This window comes from Crocodylus siamensis, chromosome 13 (genome assembly GCF_052110815.1).
Source record: "Crocodylus siamensis isolate JL-2025a chromosome 13, ASM5211081v1, whole genome shotgun sequence".
NCBI classification, from domain to species: domain Eukaryota; kingdom Metazoa; phylum Chordata; order Crocodylia; family Crocodylidae; genus Crocodylus; species Crocodylus siamensis.
The window spans coordinates 36670142-36689827 of NC_143407.1; the positions used below are offsets into that span (position 1 = coordinate 36670142).

The following is a 19686-nucleotide window of genomic DNA, read 5'->3' on the forward strand; positions in this document are numbered from 1 at the left end:
GTAATCTTGGGGCCTGTCGCAAGGCAGCCTCGAGAGACATGTCCGAACTTCGAGAAAAAAGGGCTGGGAAAGCCGTAGGCATGTGGCTTTTCGTACTCCATTAATTTAAATTAAACAGTGGAAATCAATGCAGTATTTGAGATGACTGTCCTATACATAGTTCCTACAGCTCCTAATTGCACTTCCTAAAAATTGCAGTGTTTATGACTCACTCCACAGTCAAATGAGCCCATAAAGCACAGAAGGAAGACAACTATTGTGTGCCAGCTTTACTCATGGTTGCAATTACGGTGACCACCAAGAACTTGGGCTACATGCAATCTATGGCTGACCTAAAAATGATCTGCTGGTCTGGCCCGATGCAAGCTCACAACAGCCGTTCTTTGCTGGCAGCTCCTGTGTGCTGCGGAGAGCCCTCTGCACGGTGCTGGACCTGACCGGCGGGGCAGAGCTCATGCTGAAGCCAACGTGTAAAAGTACCTGGGACTCCGATCAACCCCCCCAGACCGAAGCCAGTACTGCTGGTGATCACTGATCTCCTTGCTGGAGGCGAGTCACCCGTGCCACGTATGTGGAGAGATCTGCGGTCCAACGGCAGATGTGATGCAATGGCCTGAGTGTGCAGGTGGGAAACTCCCATCTGACCTGAATTTAAGACCTTTGGTGTTGGTAGCTCTAACTGCTGTCTTCCTGGGCCTGGTGCCCAGTCACTAGCCCGCCACTCGGGCAGAAATGTCAAAGAGAAGTCCCTATTCAAAGACGCTGGCTCTTCAAAAATAGTTCCTACCTTAGCAAGGAGGCCACAAAGAGCTTTGGGGGATAGGCTCAAAAACGATCATCCGGGTTCACTGAGTGGAAAGGATTCAGCTTCATATGTCTTTCCCTGCCCCCCACCCCATCCTAGAGGGCAGCAGTTTAGTACCTGGGGGTGGGAGGGAAACAAAACACAGAAATGAATAGCTATTATAAGCCACCAGTTTTCATTAACTTGGTACTGGGTGCACCGTTACTATGCAGAGCGAGTCAGCGGTGAGACTCGAGCACTCTCAGCGAGGGAGGGCGTGCACGGCAGAAGCCATATATCCTCATATTTAATGGCCTGGGGATAAGTGCCTCTTGATGTTCTGCATTCTCACAATACGACTCTGGCTGGTAATAGGTTTAATTTGGAGAGGTTTGGCCCCTTGACAGATGGTTTCCACAGAGAGTAAACAGAACTGGAGCACTTAAATAACACCACAGTCACTAATGAGATGATTATGGAAGGTGATAATTCAACAAAACGGACTCTCGGCAGCTTCCGAGAGCAAAGACTCGGGGGAATGGGACTTATTACTCCACAACTGGCACCCACATTTCTCTTCGCGCTGTTGCTACCATGCACAACCCTTTTAGGCAGACAAAAAACAACAGACAACAGAAAAAAAATCCCTATTTTGACAGAAGTGGCTTCCTCTGGGCAGTCCTTTGTGTTCGACAGGCTCTGGGTCAGACAAGAGCTGCTTAGGTACCCGCGTGGCAGGTGTCTCAGAAAAACCACACACAGGTTCAGGACAGACAGTACAGCCAGCGCTTTATGATCTTCCTCCAGCACAGCCACGGTCTAGGTGTTTGCAAAGCTAACGGTTAAATCAAGCCCCCCAGACCACTAATCGTTTCTGCTGCTCCTCTCTCACCTCCTTCCAATTTCTCCTCCCCCCTGTCTGGGGAGCTTTCCTTCTCGGGAAGGCACTCAAATCAAAGCGGGAGGAATAGTCCCATTGTAGTCAACGCATGAAAAAGCTGGCACCTCATTCCCTGGTCCCCAGTCACTAATCCAGTCTTCATTGGGGGATCTGTGGCCTGGGTGGGAGCACTCCTGGCTGTCCCATGAGCACCAGTTACTCTAATCCCATTTGCTCAAGCAGTTTGAACTTCCCGTAGTTTAGTGGGCTGGACCCCCCACCCCTAGAAAATCCAGAATTGCCCAACAGCTCTATATTTGACTTTAAAAGACACCATGCTCCAGTACTGAAAGCTGGCCCAGTCAGATGGCAGGCCCCCTCTTTACTTTCCTTGGTAGCTAATGGATGGATAGGGTTTGAACTAGGTTTCATTCAAGAACAGTCATGTCTTGCGGCCCAGGATCTCCCATCAGGGGAAATGTAATACCAGTCACTGACAGAGCAGATTGGGGCCTGAGCTTTCTGCACGGGAGCTCTGCCGTCATCTCGCAGGACCATGGCAAGTGAGGCAGGAGGGAGGATGGCATCCATCATACTTGGGGATCCCAAAAGCATCCTGTGAAGCTTGATATCAGCCCAGGCCCAGGAAGCCGGAGCTCAGGGGCAGACATGGTCCAAGTGCCCCTGTGAAAACACCATCCTCAGTACAGCAGGGATGAGGCCTGCTGCAGAAGAGACGAAGGAAGATCACGGAAACCGGCATGCTCCTCTCCCTTCTGCTGGCCTGCTCCGAGACCTCTGCCTTTAGGCAGCGAAGCCCTCTCTGACTTCCTCCCACTCCCAAATCCTCAGGCCTCCCCTGTTGCACCCATGGCTTACAAGCAGCCTGGCTGCCCTTGCAAACACCTTCTTCTGACAACTCGTTTGCTTCAGAGAGGACAGTGACGGGAAGGGGGCCAACAAGAGCCGCATCAGACCAGAGGCCCAAAGTGACATAAAGCTTCCTTTGAACTTCTACTTGGGCAGTCAGGTCAGTAGCAGCATCGCTCCAGTAGCCATAAATAAAGCAAAGACTTTCGCTACCCGTTAAACCACAAATATTTTTTCCTCCAGAGACTAATTCCTAAAGGAAAAAACAACAAACAGACTCCGGCTGTCCTGCACGTTCCCTGGGTGGCCTGATATCCGCCGCATCTTTTAGCCCCACCACCTGGGTTCAGGAGAGCAAACCAGGACTTACTTGCCCCTTTGTTCTCCTGTAGCGCGGGAGCATGTAGCTCTCTCCTACCTGCAGGTGCTGACCCGCTTCATGCATGGACAAAGGGGCTCTAGCTTCCAAAAGCACCAGCATCGTTCCAAAACAACAGCGATGAGAGTAAATTAAGGAAACGAACATACAGGCCGACTATCGGAGACAGCTTTTAACACTGAGCTCTGACTGGGAAGAATTCTCCCATGAGAAAGTTGAAGCCCATCACATCTAGCTCCTGAAAACAAGCCATGACCACCCTAAAGGGAAGAGATCTGCATCGGGAGATGGGCCTGCTGACCCAATGCAGACTTTCTACGCCCAGTTTCTATCTGGCGTTTTCTGATGGCGGAATGGAAAAGACAAACTTCAAGCTCAAGAGGCTGCTGGAAACTGAAGAAGAATTAAACCCCCGGCCCCGCGCAGAACTTCCAGCCGTCCAGGAGGCCCCGGGGGTTATTGGTTGAAACACAATGTCAGGAACCTGCAAGACCTGATTTCTAACCCTGCCACTCTTGAGCCAGGTTCTGTATCACTTCATTCACCTCAGGCCCAGTTTGCTCTTCTGGAAAGCGACAGCTCGCCTAGCGACATGCAAAGGCTGCTTGAGGAGGAAAGAGTGAATGCACGCAGCAAAGTGAACGTGCCAGTGCTACTGTGAGACTAAAAATGAGTCCAAATCAGTTTGTATAAAGAGGAAAAGCTACAGTCTGTCTCCTTCCAAAGTGCTGCCCCCCTGCACCGGGAGCCCCAGAAGGGGCTGGCTGCATAGAGAAAACATGGCCTTGCTTGCTTGAACAGATCTGCTTTGTGTCGATGAGCTTCGCTCTCTGGCTGGGTGCACGTGTGAGACGCCTTTTTGTCTCATGCCCTGAGTAACAACAATACATTATTAAGAAAGAAAAATCTCAGCGCTGCACAGGGCACTTCCCATGCAGCTTTCAAACCACCACTTGTTTGCTTCCACACACCTTGGCACTGCTCGAAAACCCTGTGAGAAGCAGGCCCTAAGACATACCTTAGTGCATGAATCAAACAAGCCAGGCCCAACAGAGACAACAGGCAGGGACATACCAGAGTTATAGTGGTTACCAGATCGACTCTTGCTTTGCACAAAGCTTTGATAACATGTTTGGCTTCTGAAACATGGGACCATGGAAACAACAAAGGTGATTAAGAACCAGGTGCGAAGCTGGAATCCTCTCACTACGTAATTCTATAATGCTGAAACCAAGTGCTGGTCTGGACACAGAGATCCTGGCAATAACAACACTGTACCGGCCTGGAAATGAATCACTTGGGTAGAGGGCACATACTTGCCCTTCATTTCCACTCCAAGTGCCCATTTGGCTTTGCACACAATGCCAGTTGCCCTGAAGAGCAGACTGCAGGCAGAGCAAGGTCACATCTCCTACCTGGGACAGCTAAAATCCCATCTCAACGCAGGCATCACATCCTGGCACCTCTTTTTGCACTGGCAAATGCAAAAAGAACATGCTGATGAAAAACATGACATGACATGAATGAGAATGTGCTACAATCTTTACAGACAGACTGTAAAACATCCAGAAGTGGAATCGCTCCTAAGCTACACAGGTACTCAGGGTTACTAAAAACTTTCTGTAGTGCCTTTCATCCCACAGTGAGTCAGCCTGCACACACACTGACATGCAGCATCCAATAAGGGCAGCAAACACACTACGCACACCATCCCGCACCGCACAGGAAGAGGGGTAGTTCTGAGCAGGCCACGGGAGAAAACTGCTACTTGTATGCTGCCAAATGTCATGCTGCAGGCAGGCTTCAGTCAGCGAGGTCTCACGCAAAAGACCCTCGCAAAATAAATTACAAATTAAATCAATACAGCTGGATCAGTAAGATGATACACACCGATGCCTTTCTTCAGCAATGGGGTGACTGAAGGCCCCGGACCAGTGCGATTACGCTGGGGACTCGCATGCTCAGAACCTCAGTCAGTCCATCAGAGATTTCTTTTCACGCTGTCCCTTTCATATCCTGCTCTATAAAGCCTGAGCACTAGCAATGCTCTGCGCAGTCAATGCAGAAGTTAGGTTTCATTGCACAGGGGAAGTTTATACTACTCTGCACAATACTTCCAGAGACAGACAACCCTTTGGGATTCGTTCGGTTATTAGCCTCCTCTCCAGCTCCCGAGAAACAAATAATCTTTAGAATCCAGCTTTTGCATTTTTGCTTCTTCACATTTGTTTGAGACAATGACAGGACTGCAGCTCAAAACCCCAATCATGGCATGACACAGCAACACTGCCTCTCCAGGTTACCATGATTTTGATGACTCAATCAGCTGGGGCCATCAGCGAAGTAAGACCACCTGCAGAAGGGTTTTTTTGGTTTCAGTGGACTAGCACATGAAGTGACATCTCCCGAGAGCCTAGAAAGGAGACTCCTGGAAAGACGTTAAGAAGGCATTTGAGACAACCTTGGAGCTACTACTCTGATACACTGAACTGCTGGATGAAGCAGACATTTGATGGCAGGTAAAATGAAGGCACTTTATCCAAATGTTACACTGGGGACAGAAATGTTATAGACCACTGGTTTTCCACCTTTTTTTCATTTGCAGGCCCCTTTGGAAATTTTGAATAGAAGTGCAGACCCCTTTGAGTTGTAAGTGTGGGTATTCACATACTTGTGATTGATCACAGTCATGTGTCACGGACCCCTTAGACATAGTCTGTCGACCCCCAAGGGTCTGTGGACCACAGGTTGAAAACCACTGTTATAGACAGACCTGAAGACAAGGAGGGTGAAAAGTGCCCAGGGACCAGTGTGAGCTGCAGACCGGGATATTGGCATGTCTTTGATATGGCGGCAGCTCACAGAAAACCATGGAGTGTGCAAACCAGATCCTGGGGAAAAACCAACCCTTGTGTCCCCTTACCGGGTAGCCCTCTGTCTTCTTCTGGCACCACTTCAGCAGAGCATTCCTCTTGGAGCCGCCATATTCTCGGGCCAGGGCTGCTAACGGGTCCTTTCTCTCCACACTAATCAAAAGGGGAAAAAAGTAGCAAATATGTTAAGTCCCTCCTTCCTTTGGCTGTATGCGTTATGTGCCCATGATAAAAGAGCTGCACCAGGTCCTCTCATGGGAACCAAGATGTCCTAAGTCAGACACATTCTCAAGTTGCATTTAGATGGGACACAATTAGGTACGGACCTCTGGAGACAAAGCCCTGAAGCAAAGTCTGCGTCACACGCCCATCTGGGGAGCACTCCGTACAATGCCAGCAGGTTCATATGGGACTGACTGACTCTTGTACCACTGCTTCCACCAGCCTTCACCCCTTCAGACACTGGCAAATTTTCAAGGAGCATCTGAAAAGGTGCCTGTAAAACTAGGGCTTTTGAGCAAAGCACTGAAGGAAGCTCCCTAATGATTCTGGGGCAGTGAACTCATCTCCTGCCATGTCCACGCAGAATAAATTCCTGACTAAACTTAAGAAAATCTGCACACCTTTTTCTTCACTGGTGCTAGCAACAATGGGAGCTGTGCTGCAGCCAGGGCAAGGAGCAGAGGACAGAGATTTCTGTACAGTAGTGGCCATTCTGGTAAGAAATTCGGAGGCTTGGGGAAGTCTGCTCCCCCGGCCAGGTAGAACAAGCCCATCTGAATGGGAAGGCATTAGCTAGCATGCCTAGCAGGAAGAGCCTGGGAACCACTGGCTTCAACACTCATTTTGCTGCCAACTGGCTGGGGGCTCCTGCCAACATGTTGCTTTTCCCAGCCCCATGAACCAGTACCTGAGTTTGCTCTGGGGCTTCAGGCCGCTGGGGGTGGAAGTCAGCATTCTGCTGTTGAAGGCCATGGAGGGGGGCTTGCTCAGGGACTCCAGGGAGGGACTCTTGCGGAGGTAATGGTCAGGCTTCAGATCTTCGCTTCTCCCTTTCAGAAGGTCTGTGGGAACAGAACAAGCTGTCAGGCCCCGGCTTGAGGAGTTTGATTAATCGCTGCCTGCCAGACAACACGTAATCTAGAGCCTGTTGCTTTGATGCTAAACAAACGGACTCGGTTGTTCGCTAAGCACGCACGGGGTTAGGAAACCTTGAGCAGATAGAGGTGACGGTAACAAGCAGCGTCTTTGATGATTCCACCAGCGCGAGCTGGCCGGCTTCCTGCGATTGATGTTCCTGCCGGGGGCGGGGGCTCAGGTGAATACAGGGAAATACCAACATCTACAATCTGAAAGGTTCGGAAGTTGACACTGAGGCATCTTCACCAGACAGCTGGACGGGCCAACCCTTTCAGCCATCTGGTGAAGAGCCTTTCACCTTTTGGCTGCCGATTCAAATCCAGCTGGCAGTGGAAGTGAAAAACATCCAATTCCTTGTGCTCAGCTGGAAACGAGTTTGGCAAGTCTCAGCCCACTTCCTAGGAGGTATCAGGAGGACACCACAGTTACCACTAGCAGGGCTCCCAGGGGATGGTCTCTGCAGGACCACTCAAGTTAAGTGAGCCATGGAGACCAAGCCCCTCTAGATGCAAATCCAAGGTGGTTTGGCAGCAGCATAGGGAAAGCTTGCACGAGTTAACTGGCCTGTCTCTTTCAGGGAAACCAAGAATCAAACTTAAGGACTGTCAAGCCTTTCCCTATCATCTGCAGTAAATCCGGATGACTTAAACCAAGCACTAGAGCTCGTTGAAGCCAGGACATTTAACTGCTTCTTCTCTTTTACCCTCTGCACATATGAAATACCTGCACACTAACTGGATGCTTCCATCTCTTTTCACCTCCACTTCAACAAGAGCTGAAACCAAGTCACAGGGTCCACTGGGTGCCCAGAGAGCAAATTAGGGGATGCTACTGCGTTGTGCCATCACGCCTAGAAGTGCCACCTCTGGATGACAGGTCTTCAAGCAAGAGACACACTGCCGAAGCTAGCCATTAAATCCAGTCCCCCATGACCTTCTCCAAAGAACTGCTTGCAGTTTTTGCTTGGGGGCAGCCCTCCTGCAAGGGCTGTACTGAGAGCGCGGAAAAGACCTTACACTTTCTTACTCAAAGCGTGAGTTAATAAAGCAGGTGATTAATCTTAGCTCTATAGAAGTCTCAGAACTCCTATTACTCTATCCAAGCTCGTGTGCAACGCTAGCCAAACAGCAAATAGTCCGCAGAGCCTAATCGTTTGTTGTTACAGTAAACAGTTACCTTGATAACCATCTGTCAGGGCAGGAGAGTCCTGGATCATTATTGACTATTTACTCAACCACTGCAGCCACTTGTGGTCTCCTGCTCTTTGCAATCAAAGTGTTTATACCTTCAATTAAGGTAATGGTTCTTGTACACAGAAGAAAGCGGTAAAGCTGTTCCATTCAGGGCTTGTTTACATGGGAAACAGATAGCCGGGCAGAAGCAGAACAGTTAAGTGGAATAATTATTCCAGTCTAGAGTCGCCTTTTTTCTGCAACAGCATCCACGCAGAGTTAGGCTGGCTCTTCCGCTAGGTCTCTGGTGGTCAGTTTTACTGTCTCAACTATCCCCAAGTGCCTGCCTTGGGGAAAAAGAATAGGGATAAAAGTCAGATGGAAGAGGTGTATCTGGAAAGGATCCAAGGGTTTTTGAACAAAGTCCCCAGATTCACCCCACCACCTCCATGACCTCCCATCAGCTTCTGCCTGTCCTTCTGCCCCAGTCGGCAGGGCTGGGGGTCACTCGTTAAACACCGTCCTTTTCTCTTTAGCTTCCAGCCAGATGGCTCTGACGTGGTCTGGCTGGACACCCCGGGACGCGTCAAGGACGTGGACAGGTCCTGAGTGTTAGCAAGCAATACCAACCCTGGTGTTTAAATAAGGTCTGAAGAAAGAAAGGAGTGCCGAGAGCTAATGTTGGGGCTTCCCCTGCTCTGCCCAGACAGGGCAGCCTCCCAGCTAGGTACAAAGCACTCGTTGGCACAACAAGCTACGAGAATGGTGGCAGAGCATACGCATGGCCGGCCCGTCAGGAGTCAGTCGGTGGTGGATATAATGCTTACAGCCCCCCTCAGATATAGCGACAGCAACCCCATGGGCATGCCGCTGACAGCCTGGTCTACACTCGCGGGTGCTGGGTTTTGTCCCAGGCTCCGCGCTGTTACGGAAGAAACACTGCTGTCTGCCTGTGCCGACTGTTATTCTGGGAAGCAAAATCAATTGAGGGCAACACCCGTCGGGGGTGACGTACTGACATTTCTGGGCAAGCAGCATGCGGCACAGCGTAGAAAGCTGGTTTCACACACTGTAGCTAACAGAGAACCACGGACTTAACCACCCACCTCCCAACTCCATCTCACAGGTATGGTTTCTATGGGGAGTATTTTTCCCTTCAGTTCTGCAAAGGGCTTCATCCTGCTCCAGGGCTGTTTTAGTTTCCTTGATGCTCCCCACACACCCCGACTAGAACTAGAGGTATCTCCAGGGGGAGAAGGAGAAATACCCCATCAGCTGCTTGGCTGGCCTCTCTCTCCCACGCTGATAACCGCAGGCAGTTCTGCACCAACCGCAGGGAGCAGGCTGCGCTCAGCAGGACTCACAGCAGTGGGCACATCAGCAAATATACTTGGAAGGGAAGAAACAGAAGTGGGGAGAGCCCCTCTGGCATCACATGAGGAGCGGGACTCACTGGTTTCACCCCTACTGCGAATGCCAATGGGAAGGGGAAGGTGTCAGTCCAGACAGAGTCTGGCTCCAGAAACTCTGTCCTTGGCAGGGCTGGATCCCCTGGTTCTTATTTAAACCTGGGCCCTTTCCTTCCAGTCCCCCACTGGGGATCACCTGAATTCCCTAGAAACTGGGAAAAGTAAATGCCCGATTTCTAAATGCTTGATGCAGGAAAGCGGGAAAAGAAACACTGGGCTTTCCTTCATTGCCAAGAGCTCACACCAGAATTACTCCAAAAGAGCCCTCCACTCTGCTGGACTAAGTAAGTCCAGAAGCATCCCCGCACATCTGGCCCTGATGTGCTCTGAGCGATTGCCCAGCAGTTTCCTCACGCTGCAGCCTCCAGGCGTTACCCTCTCCGCTATTTGAAGACTGCGTCTGTGCTGCTGGCCAGTTTCCCATCACGCACTCCATCTGTGCCTGGCTTCTCCAGAGCCTCCTTGCTCTTCATCTACAGGAAACCATCCACCATTTCTCCCAATTTAAATAGCCACAGAGAACAGATGGACACCCATGGACTGACTCTTGCCTTAAGCAGACGAATATCCTATCTATGGCAATGCACATACCACATTACATGCAGCAATTGATACAATTAGAGAAGTAAAGCAGGGAGATGAAAACTTCTTGCTGGCGTCTGAGAGCCGCAAATGCATGCTGTGGTGAACTGGCATGAACGTGCCGGATGGCTCCTGGAAGGCCACGCTAAGGAACTCAATGTGGATTCACAGGGAAAAGTGTGGTACAAGCACAGTTAGGAGAAGAGATCATCCTGGATGGGCACAGAAGACACGAGAGCTTCCAGGGACCCAGACGCAGAGCGAGAAGGAAGAGTGCAGGACACCTGAGGAGCCCCCTGGAAGGAGAGGGGGTGGAATAATGCTACAGACAGCATGGGACACAGGGGAGGGCACCTCGCCCCCAAACTATCTACTGATATTTGCAGTGCAGGGACTTTGTGGTTGTTGGGCTGGGTGATATCAGGCTTGAGACAGCACTGCCTGGAACGGTGACAGCAATGAGATACCAACCCTACACCTTAGGCCTGGACTGCACCAGGTATCCCACACTTCCTCCAGCTTGTCCCTGCCTACAAGTTTCCTGCTGGAAACTGCAGGACAGACACCAGAAAGTAATGCTCTGTTCATAGACAATGAGCTATGTATCCGCAACTGGGTACATTTGGGTCATATTACGGACCCCACAGCACCCTGTTGTGATGTTAGTCGAACGGAGCCAGCCTGGAGGTTATTATTATGGAGACTGCCTCACTCTGAATCTCCTTGGGGATATTGTTTAATTCAGTACTGTTTGTTTGGGGCTTAGATCAACTGCCTTCTGGGATTATTTAGATTGGAAACACAGCCACTGCAATTTCATTTCTGTGAGAAACTTCACTGAGGATGACTAGGACTGGATAAACCCCAGATACAGCGAGATACTGGGGTTCGTGAGATACTTGTAGAAGAGTTGATAAGTAACCACGAGCTGCTGCCAATAAATGGCTTGTATGGAATGAGGTATTAGTTGCAGCATATTTTCCTTTGGACAACTGTCCACATCACAAAGACTCTCCCTCGAGACATGCAGTCCTTGAAAGTCCCAAGCTGAATGTTTGTATTTTCTTAATTAGAGGAATTTTCCCTCCCAAGTATGAAAATACATGCTTTTTTGCCACTCTAACTTCTGATCTAGTTGCCGAGCTCTGTGCTGGAAGCAGGGACATGCCCATGTGCAGTCTCCATCTTACTGCCCCACCACCTCCTCATTTGATGGTTTGGAGATGGCTGAGAGCTACTCATTGGTGTACATGAGTGGTGCGGGAGAGACCACTTTTCTCTGGTATGCCCTGGCTTTGCAGGACAGAACAGCACTGGCTTGCTGGTGCATTGTGAAGTTGTCAGCTGTCAACTGCTCTAGTCTTAAAATTCAACTCAAATGACATTTTAAAGGCACAGTGACCAGTTCAGAGATCTGCTGGTGGCTAGCTGTGAAAGGGGGCTACATTTATTTTCAAGGACCGGTGTACAGCTGGAAGAGCTGAAACTGGTTTTCTGCACTGATGAGCAGCATGTACAGTCCCAGGCAAGACGCCCTCCAGAAACCCAGACAGAATTGGGTTGGGTTTCAAAGGCAACCAGGCCCTTCCAGTGGTGTTGTGACCTCCACCCTCTAGTTCTTGGTGTGACAGGAGAAGCCAGCAGCAGGGACAATGCTGCCATACTCCTCTTGTTCTGACCTGTTTGTCTTGAGCCGTGACAGTGAAATCTTAACTAGGTATTTAAAAGAACCGGGCAAGGAACTGCTATCAGCACAGAGAGAAATGCCCAAAGCCACCTCTGCCAGCGAAGGGGTGGAGACCAAGTGTCCATTGCTCACCGAAGTTTGGGGGCATTTCACTGAGGTCCCTTCCGACCCTAGCATCTATGAATCTAGATGACCAGAACATCCCTTCTGGCCTTCAAATTCATAGATAATGGTTTTGATACTGAAGCAACAATAGGTAGAGATAATAAAGATAAGGGACTGCAGAGGAGGAAGGAAAAACAAATGCTGGCAGAAACGACTATTACGTGACAAGAGAACAAAAAGCAGCGCGTGAAACAAAAACAAACGCCTGTCTCGAGAACTACGGGAACTGACTTTACTCGGAGCCCAGATGGACGGCTCTTAAAATGGGTGCATCTGGAGCTGAAGATGTTTGGTGCGTTTCAGCTGAAACCCTACTGCAAAACAAACAAAACCCCAAAGAAAACCCTCTGGACTTGTCCCAGATACAGGCATACTGCAGCAAACACAATCATCTCCTATTCCACTGGCTGGATTATGGAGGTGCCGGGGATATTTTCGGGTGAAGAGGGCAGGTTTGCATTGGCATAACATACCAGAGCTCTTCTCGAGGTCCAATCCTCAGGGGAGTGCAGCAACAAAGTAAAATTGATAAGATCTCTCAAATCTAAAGGCACTTTGAAGATACTGTTCCTTTTTCACTGTGTTGCTTGGACTAGAGATGAAGTGGAAGGATTGTCTAGCTGGAGATGGAGCATTTGAGAGACGCTATGCTGGTATGTATGTATGTATTGTGATTTACCTGCAAGGGGAAGGTCCGGAAGGTCCGAGTGTTTGGCAACTCCTTTGCTGGCTGGCTTTGCATTATTGTAAACAGAATGTCTCTGCAAAAGAAGCAAGCATAGAAAAATCCATCAGAAAATGTGCCCGGCGTGTCTAATGGCTAATCAGAGAAAAGGTCTTCCTCACCCAGGGATGAAACACCGGAAAGAAGGGCAAAGAGCACTCTGAAATAAACCTGCCCAGAGCCCTGCAGCTGGCCAGATCCTGGGATAACGCTTTTCCATTAGTACCAAGCGGTTTGGCTCCTTTCAAGGAATTTTCTTTTCTTAACCAAATGCCAAAGACAATTTAGTGCTGTGGGCCCCAGGGGACATCGCGGGCTCTGCCCAGTCTCTCCTCCTCCACCTACTGCCCCAGGAATCGGACACAAAAGAGCTCCTTTTCACTTCCAGGCCCAGTTCCCACCCTTAGTGTTGCCCGCTTAGTCTGGCATTAATAGAAGCTGCTAGGGCATGTTTAATCATTGAAACATAGACAATGAGGGCTGGAAGGGACCTTGGGAGGTCACATCTAGTCCAACCCCCTGCTCAAAGCAAGACCGTCCCCAGCTAGATCATCCCACCCAAAGCTTTACTGAGCTGGGCTTTAAAAACCTCCAGGGATGGAGATCCCACCACCTCTCTGGGTAACCTATTCCAGTGCTTCACCACTCTCCTCATGAGAAAGATTTTCCTAGTATCCAACCTAACCTCCCCTGGCTGCAGCATGAGCCCATTGCTCCTTGTCCTGTCGTCTGGCCCCACTGGGAACAGTCCAGCTCCCTCCTCTTTGCAGGCCCACCGCAGGCTGCTACCAAATCCCCCCTCGGTCTTCTCTTGTGCAGCCTAAATAAGCCCAGTTCCCTCAGCCTCGCCTCACCAGTCGTGTAAAGTCTTTAATCTCATTCTTCTCGCTACCTTTTCTGAGTCAACAAAGGAAATGCACGCTCACACTTGCTAAGTACTTTTCCTGGGGTCCCCCATGCTCCCAATCACCACTTCAATGTCCCGTGCTTGCAGCCACCAAAACAGGCATCCTCTGCCTTCTTTTTTGGGAAATCTGTCACACATTTAGGCCTCGGTCCTGGAAAATGGCAAGGACCTCAAAGTCCTGTTTTAGCCCATGAGGTGCGAAGTTCACCAGCTTGCAGGACCAGACTTTTAAAAATGGCCTGTTTTGAGGTTGCTTTTTTGGGGATCTGAGCTCATTTGCCAACCTGTCTCATAGCTGTCATGGTCTTTTTTTTCCAGTGGCCCATGATTTTCAGTGAACGCCTCCCTAGTTGGTCAACCTAGAATATCGACTCAGCTGCTTCTGGCTTTTATATAATCACCAGCGGGGCTTGATACAGGAAAATAAGCACTCCAGCTTCTGGAAAATAATTGCAGGCAATGAGGAGGAACTATCACCCGAGAAACTGTCCATCATACTAACTAGCTACAGCACACCAGTGTGAGAGAAGCAGACCTTGACTTTTTTCTGGGTGTACTTAAAGCAGACCTGCCCTTATTCAAGCATCCTGCCTTAGTTAATCTGATCCCGTGACACATGAACAGCATTAAAGCAAAAACCAGAGGCTTAGGCCTGGAAGTTAAGGGGCAGCAACTACTCCCCTAAGGGGAGATAGTAGAGTAAATAAATACCAGGACTCACCTGACTTCCACTCGTCATTCTACTGCTTCCCATCACTAGAAACCTGACCAACTAGCAATGCTTGGTAATAATGGGGCGATTGGCTTCCAGGGAATAGGTAATTTATTCCTGTTTTGTATTTGCTTCTCAATAAAGAAACTGTTTTGGAATCAGTCCTTATCAGCACTCATTAAATATCCATAAAGACTTCATACGACCCCAGCACAAACGGATGCACAAAGGCCCAGCTGCTTTTATAGGGGCTGGTAATGTTATGGCATGCATGCTACCGCCAAAAGTCAGAGAGTGTCACTGTATTTGCTTTCCCATCACTCCCACAGATCTCTTTTTTTTTGGAAATATCACATAACAGCCCTGAAGGCTACTAAGAGAATGCTAATTGACTGATGCTGTGACAATCAGTAGCACCGCGTCCCAGAAGAGGGTTGTTCTGGGAAGAAACCAAGATGTAACAGCTTATCCATCAGCCCTGAAGAGCTGCTCGTTTCATGGGCACTTGCAGGATAGCTCCCCAGGCACATCTGTCATCTCTCTTCTCCCTACCCTTCTCAAACGCACAGGCTAAATACCGGGCTTAGTTTGATGCTTATCACAGCTCAATCTAAACGATCACAACTTACTTTTCTGGTCAATGCTGATTAAAGTTCTGACCTGGATTGCAAGGAGTTCACACCCGCCCACTGGGACCCTCCGCCTGGAGACGAAAACCAGCTCGCTTTGATCCCTTTTGTTAGGGCTCCAGCGTTTGATGTTCCACAGAAAATAAATAGATGGGCTTCCCTTTCCTGTCGAGGCAGCCATGTGCATGTTGATGTGCTGAAGGTATACCACAACCGGAGCAAACCCTGCGATTACCCAGCTCAAGATCTGTTAGTACCTGCATAGGGGAGACGGCAGCTGCCGGGGCCGTCCTCACTGGGATTCCACTCAGAGGGCTCCGCGGGACTTTGTGAACTGGGATGCTCTGCCCAGCGCTACCTGGAAGGAGAAGAAAAGGCAAAAGGGAACCTTTCAGATCCAACCGAAAAAACGGGGCATGACGTTTTCTCCCCCTCCTTTCAGAATAGGGACCCAGTGGCTTTCTGGTATTCAACTGGCAGCCACCCAGTAGCCTCTGTGCACTTCTAGCACTGCCAAAAATTTCTATTGGGAAGTTAGATGAGGGCAACAGATGTCATAAGCACGTGCTGTTTACTGCTGCGTCCTAAGTGTCTGTAACTTCCGTGAGAAACTGAAATCGGCTCTGACCCCAGGTGCTGAACTCAAGTACCTGAGCAGCCCAGATCAAAGGACTTGATCAGCGACTTCACAGTGGCGGCAGACTCCGGGGGAGTGGGGGACGCCCTGCTCACGCAGACTCCTTGCCAGCGGTTGGTGGTGTCTGCCTCCGTGGGGTCCACCTCCTCCGCGGTCAGCCTGCACAGCAGAAACCAGAACAAAGTCAGAGGCAACAGGAAGCACAAGGCTGAGGTGAAGGATCCTCAAACACGGCAGGAAAGGGAAGTAACTGCTGGAGCACGAGTTCTGCCTGCTTGTCCTCAAAGTGCCCAGCATAAATCCCTCGTGCGGCCAGAAATACCGGTCCATCCCATCGGTGAGGAACCCGAGGGAGAGAGAAGAGACCTGACTTGCCCAAATGCAGTTAGCCACGTTACTGTATCCTCTGTGCTTGGCAGTGTTGACACCGCCGCTGGAATACTGCGTCCAGCTCTGGTGTCCATGATGCAAGAAGGATGCGGGTAAATTGGAGAGGGCTCAGAGAAGAGTAAGGAGATTGATTAAGAGATTGGAAAACCTGCCTTACAATATAGTAAAGAGCTCAACAGTTCAGCTTATTCAAGAGGAAGTTCAGGTATGTCTTGTTCACAACCAACAAGCCCTTATGTGGAAAAGAACCTCGGTCTCTTCAGTCTAGTGGACACCAGCATCTCAAGGCTCGTGGTGGGAAAGCAAACTGGACACGTTTGAACTAGAAATAAAGCACAGGGGTTTGTTTTTTCTAGCAGTGGGGCTAATTAAACTGTTCTGATGATTACCAAGAGCTGTGGTTGATTCAACACTGAAAGTCTGTAATTCAAAACCGCCTGTCTTTCTGCAACACACACACTAAGTCAAGCACGGCAAGCGCACCCAAGGCAGGGACAGTCAGGGAAGTCCTTGCTCTGTGTCATGCTGATCAGACTAGAAGATCAGAGAACCTATCCATAGATTAACAGAATTTATACACAGACTAATAAATTCATATTAAACATCCTGCTTACCCAGAAGCTGAGTATACTTTCCTGAGAGCCCTTGGGGCCCAACTTGGACCTCAGTCAACTAGAGGCTGGGTCTGGAAAAGCTCGAGTTAGGTGGCTGAGACCGATTCATTACAAACCAAGCCTGTATTACGTTATGTTCAGGGGTTGCCAGCAGCCAAAGCTATGTGGACTGATCCACAGCTCCCCCCATGAACAGGTGAGATGCGTGCAAAAAGTAGTCAACAGGCAGAAATGAACTGAGAATGGAGCGGTGGACGAAGCCCTTTCTCAAACTGCCTATGGGGCTGCATGACTCCTGCTGGGCTAAAAATAGCAGTTAGAGGCGCTTTAATTTTATCTCCCTTTTGGCATCACCGGGAGGCTACAAAATGCAAGAGGGCTGGAGGTGCCGTGAATGCGACAGAGAAGAATGACTCATGCTTGTGTTGCTGGCAGCGCTCAAGGATGTGCTGTCTAAGCGCACACTGGGTACTTCTTTGCTAGTTCACCCGGGCTCCTGCGTGCCGGGGGCTTCCGGATGCAGATGGCTCAAGAAAAATCCATTTCAGTCCCGTTTTCTGGCTAGGCTAATAAGGAGAGAAGGAAACAGTGGGTGTGACATTTGCCGAGGTCAGAGGGATACCATCCCAGGTTTTGATGGGTAGCCTTAAATCCCCTTCCTCCCACCTCCTTTGCCCCGCACGGCTTCACGAAACACAAGCAAGTTGTTAAGAGGCAGCAGTGTCTGAACTTTATTTGTAAGGAGGTACAAAGGCCCAGAGGAGGCTGGCCTCTGCTGAGACGGAGCCCCATCTCAGGATGCCCAGCTGGCCACGTCAATGCATTGTCCTTTACTTTACTTCTTTAAAGGAGACTGCTGTGCAGAAGGGCTGTGCAGTCTCCAAGGCAGAGTGAGAGTGAAGTTCACTGCATATAACCAGAGTCTGAAAGGCTGGCGAGTGCCCACAGACCTGAAAAAACTGCGACAGCTTGGGGGCAAAGCCAAGCTGAGGTTTTGCCTTGATAGATCAAAGCCCCAGCCCAACTCTGGAAGCCAGTCCTAGGTTTTGTCCATGGTGAGATGCACACCATGAGCTGTGGGTGAACGCTACTGACTCAGAGATACACATACCCTGAAGCTATTAAACTCAAGCATTTCACAACACAGAGGTCCTCCTGAGTGGAAACCTCTAGACTGAAGCCATGTGGAGCAGTGCTCAGGCATTTGGGCTCGGCTTCAATGCACATCCCACCAGCCAATCCAAGATGCAATGGGGAATATGAGATTTGTGTGCCTTAGTGCCAAGCCCTTCACTCAAAACACAAGCAAAAGCTTTATATAAAAGAGTAAAGACTGGATGTTACTGGGGACCTGGCTTTCCAGCATGCTTTCAAAATTTAAGGTGGCAGAAATAAATCTTGCAAGAGGAAAGAATTCAGAAAGATGGCATGAGAACATGACCCAGTAAGATTAGTGCCAAGCCAGAGCTGAAGACCAAAAACAACTTTTCCCAGTGCACGATATAGGTTTGGCAAAGACTTAGGGGATATCCTGGGTCTTCTTAAAGAAGCCTTCCTACAGAAAGGGCAGAACCTGTGCAAAACAGTAATTTATGGTCGCGTGCTTTGCTTCAAACACAGATGAATGCTACACACAGCTCGAGGCAGCAAGTGCCACTAGCTGCAGCGCAGCGGCTTCAAGAGGAAGCCAAAGCACTTCAGCCGCAGGGGAATTAAGAGAGGTTTTACATACCATCATCATTCACTTGATCCCCAGGAGTGTGAGAGAGTTGAGGCAATGAGCTTTCCTCTAATGCCAGCAGCTGGTCACTGTGTTTGTTCTTCAGGTCTGGATTACATGAATAATAGTGAGTCAACAAGGTGCAAACTTCAGGGTGCTTAATGCGTTTATTATGGGGCTAAGCAGAGCAGATGATGGGAGGGTGGAGGGGGGGCTCTGTTTGTAATGCTCTGACCGGCTCCTACAAGCAATGTTGTCTGCAATGCGTTACTGTGTACTCTAAAAGAGCTGGTGGTTTCCTTGGTTTCACTTCCTGACACTGCCATCATCACAAAGCAGCTTGGGAATCCTCCCAACTTCCAGGGGAGACAAAGAAGAGATGCACACAGCAGCTAATACACAGAACAGAAAAGAGGCCAAGAGCAAGCAGCAGACACTGCCACACAGTTACGTATTTATTTTGCACTTCAATGCACTTTTCAACATATAAAAACATTCAACAATTGCCAGCACAGATGGTAGAGAGGCAGCACGAGTGCACATACACGCATGTAACGTGGCACAGAGATCACGCCAAAGTCACGCTGGTGCTTAGCGCTTCCCTACAATATCTTGCCCTGAGGCCAGGCTCCCGCTACGTCTTCTTGTCCTGAGGCCAGGCTCCCACTACGTCTTCTTGTCCTGAAGGAGGAGTGGGCGCCGCAGGCCCAAATCATGGGATCCCAGTCCCACGAGGGAATGAATCCCAACCGTCTCATGACGAAGAAGGTACTTCTCTGTTCCTCCTTGGTGTCTAGGAAAGCTGTCCTGGTATCTTCACCTTTCAGGTACTGCAATGGCTAATCTTCCCTGACTGTATACATCACCTGAGTTAAGGGGATGAGAATGAGGTTCTTTCAGGGGAGGGTTATTCTTGTCCTGAGGGCTTGATGCATTTCTTGCTTTTCCTCCTGATCGCTCTGTCTGCCATCCACATAGGCAGGAGAAACAGCTTGTCTTGACCTCATGGATGCTTTCTTCTGAGTAGAAGTCCACAGCGAGAAATGCCCAAACCTCAAATGTACTTTGAGTCAGATGCTACCACCTAGCGGCAAGTCTGTTGTCACCGTTGCCTCCACAGCCTCCGAAACACCCAGGCAACCAAACAAACACTGCACCTCCCTGCGTGGCTTTTTATCTCGGAGGCCAGTAACCTAGTCTCCATGGGTGATCTGCACTTCTTTGTCATACCCACCTGCAAAACCCTACAGCCATTAGAAAATATATGTAAACCATGTTATATATCGAGTACATAACATGTGCGTGCACAAAATATTACAGATGAGACACACACACAGAAACACTTTTCTTTT

General features: G+C 49.6%; 1 protein-coding gene across 5 annotated transcripts in view; it reads right to left on the bottom strand.

Annotated features, from left to right (window-relative positions):
* Positions 1-19686, bottom strand: part of SPECC1 (sperm antigen with calponin homology and coiled-coil domains 1) — a 124011-nt gene that overhangs the window by 25560 nt on the left and 78765 nt on the right. For all 5 annotated transcript variants that reach the window (XM_090026463.1, XM_090026462.1, XM_090026460.1 and 2 more), the window contains 5 exons: positions 15624-15769; positions 15231-15331; positions 12681-12762; positions 6697-6850; positions 5837-5939 (listed from right to left, as the gene is read on the bottom strand). In XM_090026463.1, the coding sequence (XP_089882589.1) occupies positions 5837-5939; positions 6697-6850; positions 12681-12762; positions 15231-15331; positions 15624-15769 (586 nt within the window). The remainder of the gene's footprint in view (positions 1-5836; positions 5940-6696; positions 6851-12680; positions 12763-15230; positions 15332-15623; positions 15770-19686) is intronic.